Raw genomic sequence first — 11,972 nt, forward strand, 5'->3', positions numbered from 1 at the left:
ACTGACCCCTCCCGCTGTGGGTTAGCAGCGGCGAGGGAGTGTCAGACTCTTACTGACTAAAAACCGTCGTGTTTCGTCGTAGGCCTTTCATGTGCCAGGGCCGCGGTATCTCTTTCGAACAACCCGCAAACCCGATGCCCCTTGGTTAGACTGGTGTCAGACTTACTGGCTTCTGACTACCCGGCGTAACGACTGCCAAGGATGTTCAATGACAGCCGGGACCTACAGTTTAACGTGCCATCCGAAACACAGTCAAAGGTGTCTAAGATAATATACTTAGAAAGTACATACAAAGTTAGAAAAGTTGCATTGGTACTTGCCTGACTTGGGATCGATATATACGTAGTATTGCTTAATTTTATTGACCGTCTAGAGAGTCCTTAAGATCGCGGTTGTCACAATGCGTTATTATTATGGAAGCTTGAAAACGCTTAAAGGAACCCCTCAGTAGCAGAGGAAAAGGACTAGACGAGGGTTATGCAGCGGTATGCTGCGTAATTCAATATAGCAAAGTATGTTGTCTCCAAGATCATTAGATGCCAAAACCGTCTATTTACCGCAAGCGCATCTGAAAAGCCTGGATGTCAAAATTGGCTTTGTTTGGCTTTGTTTAAAAATAATGACGTTTCGAAATATTTGAAAAGTAACGAAAGTACTTGAAGACATCGAAATACCAAAACCAAATAAGAAATTGTTTTAAAGCTTATAGTGTTGTGAATGTGAAGATGGATAATCCACTGACTCCCAACAAAATACAAAGGCTAATACATTTGGCTGAAGATAAATCCTTTAATATGCCGAGACGCCTACTGCTCACTGATGATGACTTGAAACGGTATGTTTTTGTCATGGTTTTGGATTTAAAATACTGACCAGCTGATTCAAAAAATATTTTTTATTGTAGTTTGGCTTCAAATCAAGCATCCATGAACAGATCGAACATCAATAATTGTGAGTCTTCTTCTGGCATTTTGGATTTAGAAAGAGTTGAAGGTAACTAAGAAAGTAGTTAAAATATTGAGAAGATTGACTGTAATCATTGTAGTTTGAATGATTAGCTAAATAAACTTTTCAGTACATAATCGTAAAGTAATACTTTATTGCAATGTTTTTAGGCTTTGGGGAGTCTGGAATGGGAGACTTTTCTCTTAGCAAATCTGTAAGTAAAACTTTCTAATGCTTTATGTTGTCTCTTCAAGTTTTATGACAGTTTAAAACTAATTTTATGGTACCTATTTCAGACAGCGTTCAATCCTGGTGAAATGACTGGTAGATCAACAGGGGCTGATGACTTCAAGGCAATGCCTTTGGGGCGCCATTCCATAGCTTTAGAAAGTCTCACCAGCCAAATGGATAAGCAGACTTCTGAGATTCAGGATATTATGAGACATTCCATTGCTACTAATTATTCTTTTCATTCCAAGGTAAATGTTATAAAAATTAACATTTCATGAAATAAGCAGTGGTAATTGGCTAAAAAATAAATTGTAATTATGTTTTTCAGAGAGATCTCACAGCTGATGAAGCGTCATTGATAGTGCGTGAAGCACCACTACCTGTTCCAAGCAGCACACATACAAACTTTGCTGAAAGCATGTCGTAAGTGTCATGAATTTTCTTTGAAAAAATTAAATGTCACTCCTTATCCTAATAAAAACAGGCTTCTAACTCTATGAATCTTGTTAGTTGATAACATATTAAAATCTCATTTACTTTCAGGATGAACAACTCAAACTTATCAGTTGGTGCATATTTTAAGAACAGATGTCCAGAGTTTGGTAAACTACTTAGCAAAACAGATAGTCCAGACAGGTCTTATATGCCCAGCATTACTGAAGGTGAGCTACTTACATTATTCATAAATATAGATATAGACAAAAACCCCACTTGATCTATTTAATGCAACATTGTTTCCTAGATCCATTATAATTCTTCTTTCCCACAGTGTCCGGTGCCCACTCAAACTCAGTATTATCAGATAAGAACCCAGGTCACAAAATTGACCATACATTAGACTGTGTTCCCGTTCGACAGCCACGCAACATAATGGACAGTTTCCCAGAAACACAGAATAATGTTCAGACACAAGCGGAAAGTACCTTTACATTGCCAAAATCAGAGATATCGAATGAACCATCAGGTAGCAGTGCTCCTGAAAGACAAAATCCATTTTTCATGAGCCAAGTGCCAGATAAACCGAAGTATGTTCAAATGTCTTTAAACTCAGTTTCACCACAAAAGAATATTCCGGTACCTGCTCGGGAAACTGATTTGCTTCTAAAGAATTTGCAAGCTTCTTTGAGATTGGTTAGTGAAGATACTGAAGGTTCGGTCGAGAATTCTTTGAGTATTTCTAGAATTGCTGATTATCTTGGTAAGTGTTTATAAATGGCTTTTATCTTAAAGATTTAGCACTTCATCCATTAGTAATTGGTCTATACAAAAACATTATCAAACTCCCAAAATTACATGTAAACACCTACTTTTAGGAGTATGTTTATGAATGTACGCCTTTATCGCGTCGCAGTTGCATAGGTTTTTTTCATTCAAGATTACCTACTTCTTATGTAACAGTCACTTACGATTTTACAGGCAAGCAATCCAATGTGAGTGTAACAGACATGCTGCAACTAAACAACAGAAAGAAACAAATAAACAAGAAACAGCCCCTCTCTGAGTTGCACATGAACGTTCTAGAACCTAAGAAGAATAACAAGGAGTTTCAAGTCACAAATTTAAAAGACACACTAAAGACTGAGACAGCTAGCTCATCCGGAACTGTAAATACTGTCATATCACAGGACAAATATAAACTACATACAGAGACAGAAGCCCCAGTAGTAGTAGTTACTCAAAATTTACAGACTAATGAGCAATTAATTGAAATTGATGATACCAAGTCTAAGAAAAGTGCGAGATCTAAATCTCCTTCAAGCAAGAGTCATTCTACTTTGAGCACTGTTCATGAGAACTTTACAAGTTTCAAATCTGCTGACAGTCCTTTACATACAAGCAAAGGTATATTATGTTTTGTATTTTGGGGAGCTGACAGACTTTTATTGTGAAAATAATTCGAAAGCACACAAATCTATCTAAAACGATTTTCGAGTCTGTATCTCCCAAAATGTTACTGTGTGTATATATGAGCACTATATATTTTTCCTATATATGTATAATCGGGTATGATTGGTTGTAGTAACTTTCTAGTGTAAATTTTCAGGCGAGGCCAATACATCACAATATGTTCCTTCCCCAAATACCGTATATAAAGAGTTAGATAAGTCTGTAGATTGGCACGAAGTAATGCAACAGAAACGTTTGAAACAGGAGAGCTTAGCTAAAGGTTTGTGGGCCTCGCTTCATTCACCATTCTGTGGGAATAACAAAATACTAATAAAACATTTTACTAATAATCAAAATTTGATGGTGTTCAGCTGCGGTTATTCTGTGAGCCCGACTCAGAAATAGTTGAGTCTACTCAGTATTTAACCAGCAAGCATATTATTATAACTAATACATTTACATCTCATATTGACCTTATAATACTTTCATTATGTATAGGGCTGCCATTTCGAATTTCGCCAAACCCGGACAAATATTAAATATTAAATTAAATAAGTTAGACAAAAAAATGTTGAAAAATACAAACAACTGTAAAATGAAGTCGCAGCGAGCGCTAAAATTTTCGAGTTTTGGGTCACTAAAGCACCTAAACTTGTATAATAAAAATCCGCAAAGTAAAGAAGCCGCAAGCGAAGCGAGCGCAAAATTTTTTGAATATTGGGATATTAAAGTAGCTAAACGCAAAAAAAATCGTGCCAAGAAAAGAAGCCGCGAGCGAAGCGAGCGCGAAAATTTTTGAGATTTGGGACACTTCGACTTCTGCATTATTAGGCGCCCGGGTTATTCGCATACCCAGGCACCATAGGTTAAGATGGCCCTATGAAAAATGTCCGGGTTTTCCCCGGACACTTCTTGAAACCCCGCCCGGACGGACCCCGGACGGCCTCCAAACGAGGACAAATCCGGGGAAACCCGGACGGATGGCAGCCCTAATTATGTATCATGTTGTCTGCACTATACTTTTGTTATCAAGCATTTATGTATTTTATAAAACACGTAATTTAAGAAATATATTTTCTAATTATGAATTGTTTATCCTATTTTAGAGCAATGGGTAGATATAGCAGCTACTGCTGCCGATGGATATGTTGGTAAGTGACACAAAACTATCCTCAGATTATTTCTATCTTCTCGCTTTAGGCAAAATATTCTAATTAAACTGTCACTCGTTTCAGGCGTCACTTGTGCGATAGTAATAACAGTGACAACATTATCAGATAGTTGGCTAACTGCTAAACTACAATTCGAAGATTTACCAAACGATGGCAGAGACCTTACAATCGAACTACCACGGATGCCTCTGCTGTTATCTCCAGGGAAATCTGAAAAAATAACCCTATACATTACTTCCAACGTGGAACTGAACACTACATTGAATTTTACCATGGACTTGAAAGATGCGTCCATTGACGGGGATATTGAGCAGACAGGAGATGTTGCAGTTAACATTGTAATGCCTGTGATCCAAGCTATGTCTTGTGACGGAGTTAATAAGATCACGTTCCCTCCTATTCAAGAGAACAGCTCTCTCATAAAATCCTTTGTGCTCATAAGCGATTGTCCCACCGATCTGCAGTTGGTACTGTCGGTCGTTGAAGGCGACAGTATTTTTGCCATCAAAAGTGTCCAGGAGATAAAGAAAGCTGATGTGAACAAGGTACTGATGGACCGTCAGGGATCTGGTGATGATGGACAGCAACAAGGGAAGAATAAGAGCAAAGGAATAAACAAGCAGCTTTGCAGGTTGACCAGTGGCAATGCTATTAGAGTCACTGTGAAGTTCAATGCGCCCAAGTTACAGGATATTCAAATAGGTAAAGATTTTTTATGGTTGCTATGTTTTATAGCTACAAGTTTTTTTTCGTCATGTAAAAACGCGCAGAAGGACGTTTCCACATTAAGGGTCAATTCCCACTGAAAGAGCAGCGGCCGGCCGCTGCCGGCCGCTGCCGGCCGGGCGGCCGCTGCTCTTTCAGTGGGAATTGACCCTAAAGTGTTTATAAAATATATAGTTCAATTAAATAACTATTTTAAATTGTTACGTTTATTTACAGCAGACTCAATAGTGACATTCAACGGATTGATGAGCGTGAATCTATTAGGAGTGAACACTGTACTGAGGAAGGTAGATCTGATTGGTGTCGTTGGAACCGTGAATCTCGTGATGAAGCCAGCAGTTGATAAGCTGCAACTGTCTAATGGTAAGTTTGCTATTTAAACATATCATATGAATTTAAACATAAAATTATTTAAACATAACATATGACTGTTACATAAAAAATTGTTATTAAGGAAATGAATGTAAGGATCTTAACTTAGATAGAACCTAATAAACATGTAATAATGTAACTAAATAAATAAAAAAAAACTATTGTCAGTTTATCACCATCGATTTTCATCTTTTTACAGAACCAATAAACATAGATTTATTCAACAATGGCTCAATTTCCGGCATCTGGATAGTCAAGTTCAAAACGAACTCCCCTGCCGACATTTTTCCGTTCAAGATAGCGCCGTCTAAGTTCGAGATCCGACCTGGCACTGCGAAGACTGTTAGCTTGATGTATACCGGCCCAGGAGAAGGGGTTTGTGAAGCGTGAGTAGCCCTGTTATCACTTCTTTTATTTATTTTCTCGTAAAATCAACTGTAATTGTTCCTTGTTGTTCTTTCATATATCAATTATTTGTTTACTGCGCTTCTTCTGTGATTTTGAAAACCTTCATTACGATAAAAAAAATATAATTATCAATCGTCGTATCGGTGATACAAACTTAATTTTAATAGTTAATTTTTAGATCTTGATTTTAATTTCATAATTTTTTTACAGCACTCTAATTTTCGAAGACATCACATCTGGTAACAAGACAACTTTAGAAATATGTGGAGGTGCAGAGAAGCCGAAATCTTTCCCTATAAAGACGAACTATTGTTCAATGTCGTGGGTCCGCGCCGGTCGTAAGGAACTGAGCTTGAAGAATGCTTCGAACAAGAAGGTTTACGTGCGATGTCAGATTATTGGCGAAGGATTTGCAGTAGACTTGCCGCGGGAGTCGCGAGGCATATACTGCGTGCCTTTCGGGCCGTGCGAGTGTCGCCCGCTACCTATCGTGTTCGCGCCAACCTCTAATGCACCTCATAAAGCGACTCTACATTTAGTGTATGAAAAGAACAATGATTATTCTAGAAAGGTAAGAATTTGATAATTTCTTAATTCTTATCACATAAATTAATTTAGAGAGCCCCGTTTACAATGATTACCTACTGACTTTAATACGTCAAGTAGTTCTATTTGTTTGGCGTCTGCGTCCAGCCTTTCTGCATAGCGTACTCAATGAATATAGACATCAATATTTTTTTTACATTTCGTCCAGTACTTTTTTATTTTGTCTCCTTCCGTTATCCCTACTAATATGATAAATGCGAAGTAATTCTGTCTGTCTGTGACGCTTTCACGTCTAAACCACTTAACTGATTTTAATAAAATTTGATACAGTGATAGAGTTGACCTTGAGAAAGAACATAGGATAGTTTTTGTCCCGGACATTTGAAGAATTCTCTTGGAATCGCGATATAACCGAACTCTAGGCGGGCGAAGCCGCGGGCGGAAGCTAGTATTCCATATAAGAATATTGTAGTAGGAAGATGTAAATTGTTGGTATTTGTTCCTTAGATCTTGCTGTACGGATGCGCGAGCGGCGACTCGCTGCGCTGGTCGGGGCTGGTGACGTACGGCGACACGGCGCTGGTCCGCGCCGTCAGCCGCATGCCCATCAACTTGGAGCTCTACAACAAATCCACCACGCCGGCCTTTGTTTGCGCTAGAGTGCATTTTAATCGTGAGTAATTTGTTTCTTTTTGGTAAATATGTATTTGACTTGTTACTGTTATATTATATGATTAAGGTTCATTTACTCAACGTACGCAGACATATTTTAAGACCTTACCCAAGCGAAGTAGTATCACTTGAGGAAATCGGAATTCCTCTCTATGACCATTCACACTGGCAACTTCACATGAAGGTTTTTAAAAGATCTCGTGAATGATTGTTAAATAAGTCTGTATGTTCCAGTGCAATACATGTGCATATCATCGAGCGCGGAGTTGTCGGGCGGGCGGCACGTGGTGCGTGGCCGGGCGCGGCACGCGGTCACACTGCGCGTGGACTGGTCCCGCGTGGAGCGTCGCGCGCGGCAGGCGGGGGCGGCGTCGCTCGCCACGCTCACGCTGCTCACTGGCGCCGAGTACACACGACGCAGGATACTCAAGTACGTACTACATACTTGAGTATTTTATCACCTTGTTTTTTGACTTTTTTCCGAGGGTCAAAATCATCAAATGACTCCTCCCGCTGTGGGTTAGCAGCGTTGAGGGAGTGTCAGACTTTTACTGACTAAAAATCTATCGTGTACCTTCGTAGGCCTTTTATGTACCACCGCGGAACTCTTTCGAACAACAGTCTAACCGGATGCAGCTGAGTATTGCTTATCTAAAATATGCTCATATGACATGCTCACTGCCTCACCGTACCGCATTTTGCGTCAGATTGTAAAGCTTCTATGCGTAAAATTAATAGTGAGCGTCATTTCATTGAGCGATTGTTTCGCGTAGAACTGCTCGCATGAGCTACATTCAATCTTTCAGATAATCCGATACCAATACGATAAGACTGGTCATAACTTTTATATTTCAAGCTTCTGTCTGTGACTTAATACCTGTCAACAATTTATGTTGCATACAATATTTTATAAACTATCTTATTTGGCAGGATCATCCGTGACGAATCAAATGGGGAGCTGGATACTTCCCTTTTACCAGATCACCTGAAAGTATTAGCAGACAAGTTTGACGGAGAAGATGAATCTATGGATGCTCAAATAGCGGACTTCAAAGAAACTAAGGTATGTTGTACAAGTATAGTATAGTACACACGACACTAAATATTTTGTGATTCCTACTCATTTGAAAATTGAAACTTTCAGTTCCTATTTAATCGCTAATTCACACTGACTTTATCAATATAAAAATTTCTCGCAGGCGTCACTGAACGAACTCATAGGCGGTCTGCAGGAACTGACCGCTCAAATAGATCTTCCACAAGACTTCGCAGAGGAAAACACCATTATCATCACTGACGATACAGTAGTTGAACATCACACTCTTTGTGATTGAACTATAATATTGATATCACGATTTTTTATGTACTTACTCGTGAGGAAGCAAACTTTATTACGCTTCAGTGCCAAACACGTGTTGCACGTCACAAAGCGTAAATGGTTAGATAAGTTTTAATGAAGTATTAATAACAAGCGTAAAAGGTCACTGAATTATGTCTCTTTGACCTCTCTATAGTATTCGTCTCGTAAATTGAAGGACTATGGCTAATGTTTTCCTGAAGTGCCGTGAGTCCTGGGAAAGTGCGTTGTTTTAAGTTTTAAATTGCTTAGTTGGGTATGTTATGTTATTCAGTATTTAATTATTAGTATAATAATGTAATTTCTTGAACAAATATCTGATCTGAATTACTATAAGTCCGTCCTAAAAGGCCTTCAAGATTCAAGTTATTGTGATATATTCAGAAAAGTATGATTGTGTAATAATAATAAAAAACTATTTTAATTTATATCATTTATTATTTTCTTAACCATATTTATTATTCCAATCGTTTTTCCTATTTTTTTTAATCATTGTATCTAAGAGATTCGACTGTCAATTGCAGTTATCCGTTAGAAATGACCTTTTAAAAATATTGCCTACAACTTATAAAACTAAAATGCATTTCCACTTACAATAAAGTCATTAAACACCGCAAAAATGATAAACTTTAATATATACAGGACTAAATTTGACGATTCATAGAATTCACATGGTTATTTGTTGCTAATAATTATACTAATCTTTTGCAGTAAACCCCTTACGTTGAGGATGTAGATAGAAGCGGGAGACAGAGTAATAACATTATCCACATAAAACAATTCAAATCGGGTGTTCAAATAGGAAAGTGTTGGTCCTTTCTAGAGGTTTACCATAAAAGACTCAACAATACATCGAGCTTGGTGTATTTTATATTATCATGATTATATTTCTCTTACACAACGAAAAAATATGTGTGTACGCTGTGGACTCGCGCGTGGAGTCCGCGCGGCCTCGCATCCGCACAACTACTCACATACAACACCGCGGCACATTCACACTCCTCGCATTTGGCAGTTTATCATAGTCATTCTCACACCTGTCAATATTCACATAAAACTCTTGCAACTAACATTAAAATGCAACGCGACGCCGCGCCGCGCATATATACCGACTTTACTGTGAAATGTACAATATTCATATAAGACGGAGATAAAATGTGAATATTAACTTCATATAAAAGTGAGCTCCACTTGGGATGTCTACCTTGCCGTACAATCTACATATGAAAAAATCTTATTAAAATGGAAGTACTTACACATTTTTATAAAGGTTACGATACAACTAATTGGATCAAAATGGCTGACAAATTGTTTATAGTGCTTTGAAAAATACTATTTTCATGATTTCATGGAATTACACCTATAAGTCTAATAGTCGCAAAATAAGACATAGTGGAGACACGATTCGCAAAATACGCAGTCTAAATAACCTATAAATCAAATAAAATTGCTCCAAAATATTACAGCTAAGTATTCCTGGTGACACATTTGTTGTGGTTGCGATGCGTCGTATAATATATACAATACACACTCACACATTTTTACAATAGGAATTAAAAACATTAAACTAAAAGTAAACCAGTCGCTTAATGAGCTATAAAATAGATTGCCAACGATACACTGGCCTAGCACGGGCCGCTACCGACACGGCCCGCCGTAATGCTATTGTTATAACAACAATCACATCTCTATCATATATTAGTAATTGCCGAGGCTCGTGAGTTATTATAATTTGCAGTTGTTCATTCTAAATTATTTAATAACAAGTCAAATACGATTCTCTGCTGAGAACAGAGGTGTTCCCAGCAGAGAACGTACTCGTAAGAGATCAATATGGCTTTATTCGTGTGGCTTGCATTAAAGTTGAACAATGTTAATTAACACAGGTTTTGGCATTATTTAATGCCACATCTATCTTATAAATATTATCGTATATAATAATTGTCCACTTTAGTTGGTAACAGAACTACCATGGTCGCCCACCATAAGCTTCCCGGAACAGAATGAGTCACAGCTCACAAACCCGTCACCACTACTAACTGAGGTTCCAATAAAAAATCCAACGAATTTATTAATGTGAAAAGTATAATGCATTGAATTCAGAGAAATGTATGCTGATTTCAATTTGTCATTAAAGTAAAATTATCACAGATAACGTTAAAATAAAAGTAGGGGTATTCGCGCTGGATTCGTTGCGGGGGGTGCCAAAACAATTTTAACTAAATCTAAAGATTACAGATTTTGTGTGTGCTTATAATAAATTACATTTGTATGTATTGAGTGCCGCTATCGCGATCGGCATCGAGTAGCGATGGACTTAAAGTTCTTTGTTAGATTCGGTTTAGTTTCGCCGCAACCGCACAGAAGTATATACTGTTTGTTCACTCGACGCTCACCGCGACACTTCGCCACTAAAAGCTAACATGTCAGAATTAATTCAGAGTTCATCTATAGAGTTCTATTTTCTGGTGTTACACTCGTAGATCGGACGAAACCGTGCATATATATTCTAATGGAGGCTTGACATAAATTTTCTTCGTTTATTTATTTGTACCCCTCGTATGATGCATATGGAAGTTAATGACCGCTACCCGTAAAGGTCGAGTACTCGGGCAGACAAGGGACTAGTATCCGTGAGGACTCGTTACAGCGGGTGTCGTCACATTGCAGCACAAAAGAAATTCGTTCATGATCCACTCGTATGTCGTTCTGCAGTCGGTACTCGTGGCACGTTATGCCCTTCGCACACGGCGCGTATCGTAAGCGTAGGTACGCGTCAGGCGACACCAACACGAGCACGCACGTCGCGGGCGCCAGGGCTCGTGCGCTTCGTGTCGGTGCGGGCGGCGCGCGGGGCGGTTAGGGCGCGCGGTACAGCAGGTAGGCGGTGAGCGCGGGCGGCAGCGCCAGGCGCGACGCGGCGGCGCGCAGGCGCGGCCTGCCCACGCGCTGCCGGATCACGCGCCGGCACAGCTCCATCAGCGGCAGCGGCTCCGCTGCAACAATACACAGCTTGTTAATCATAAAGCTGAGGAGGCTGCTCACATTCCAATTTTCAATGTGACAACTAGTCTGCTCAAAGAATATTGGGCTAGCCAGGTAAATGAATTGAAGAGATCTAATAGGCAGCCACTCCATGTAAAACACTGGCACTCTAACCTGGCTGGATTAAAAGCTGCCTCGACTTACGTATTTGGGATAATAAGACTAGGCAGTAAGAATAGATGATTAATTTCCCAACTACCCACAATAACCCATTTTTTCATACTTCTAGACGATCAATAAAAAACGTAGATGGTACACTCACGATCGAGTCCTCCGATGTACTTCATGGTGATCTCCGCATGTCCCCACACAGCGGACACGATGGGGTAGAGCGTCTTGCCGCGCAGCCCCCGCGCCGCCACGCCGAGGTAGCGTCCGTCGGCGCAGAACGCCAGCGTGCCCTCGTCCATGTCGAGCACCACCAGCAACCGGTCTGGCACTAAGAACTGTTCGTCTGGCCGCAACAGCGCCGGGTACGTCGTACCGCTGCCGACTGTGCCTTTCACATTGTGGTATATCTGGAATGTGAAAAGTTACATTAATAAGTTAGCCAACAATTATTGGAAGTGATCGAGTGTAACCTTACAGACAATCTGGGGGTGAAAATTGTT

The 11,972-nt window shown here is 39.5% G+C and overlaps 2 protein-coding genes across 9 annotated transcripts in view; one reads left to right on the plus strand and one right to left on the minus strand.

The window, feature by feature from the left end:
• The first annotated feature begins 624 nt into the window (after positions 1-624).
• LOC110375391 (uncharacterized) lies at positions 625-8,742 on the plus strand. 4 transcript variants are annotated; one of them, XM_021333472.3, is made up of 18 exons: positions 625-835; positions 905-993; positions 1,116-1,159; positions 1,242-1,424; positions 1,505-1,599; positions 1,720-1,838; positions 1,946-2,374; positions 2,593-3,018; positions 3,221-3,343; positions 4,170-4,214; positions 4,299-4,937; positions 5,178-5,324; positions 5,533-5,719; positions 5,952-6,312; positions 6,795-6,960; positions 7,194-7,389; positions 7,890-8,022; positions 8,159-8,742. In XM_021333472.3, exons 1-18 carry the CDS (start codon positions 726-728, stop codon positions 8,291-8,293), a joined length of 3,627 nt encoding a protein of 1,208 aa, XP_021189147.3. In that variant the 5' UTR covers positions 625-725; the 3' UTR covers positions 8,294-8,742. The 4 variants fall into 4 exon arrangements, with proteins under 4 accessions (XP_021189147.3, XP_049703336.2, XP_021189148.3 ...); XM_049847379.2 differs by having other exon boundaries at positions 5,181-5,324; XM_021333473.3 differs by having other exon boundaries at positions 905-951.
• The window catches only part of LOC110375392 (protein gustavus), a 50,599-nt gene continuing 47,361 nt past the window's right edge, over positions 8,735-11,972 (minus strand). For all 5 annotated transcript variants that reach the window (XM_021333478.3, XM_021333476.3, XM_021333475.3 and 2 more), the window contains 2 exons: positions 11,624-11,879; positions 8,735-11,312 (listed from right to left, as the gene is read on the minus strand). In XM_021333478.3, coding sequence (XP_021189153.1) covers positions 11,176-11,312; positions 11,624-11,879 — 393 coding nt within the window. In that variant the 3' untranslated portion in view covers positions 8,735-11,175. The remainder of the gene's footprint in view (positions 11,313-11,623; positions 11,880-11,972) is intronic.

This window comes from Helicoverpa armigera, chromosome 18 (assembly GCF_030705265.1).
Source record: "Helicoverpa armigera isolate CAAS_96S chromosome 18, ASM3070526v1, whole genome shotgun sequence".
Taxonomy (NCBI): Eukaryota; Metazoa; Arthropoda; class Insecta; order Lepidoptera; family Noctuidae; genus Helicoverpa; species Helicoverpa armigera.

What these genes read in the sequence shown, in the direction of transcription:
- LOC110375391 (XM_021333472.3), top strand. Translation starts at nt 726, where the DNA reads ATGGATAATCCACTGACTCCCAACAAAATACAAAGGCTAATACATTTG. An exon ending in ACTTTTCTCTTAGCAAATCT is followed by an intron (nt 1,160 to 1,241) that starts GTAAGTAAAACT and finishes TACCTATTTCAG; the next exon opens with ACAGCGTTCAATCCTGGTGA. An exon ending in TCCTTTACATACAAGCAAAG is followed by an intron (nt 3,019 to 3,220) that starts GTATATTATGTT and finishes GTAAATTTTCAG; the next exon opens with GCGAGGCCAATACATCACAA.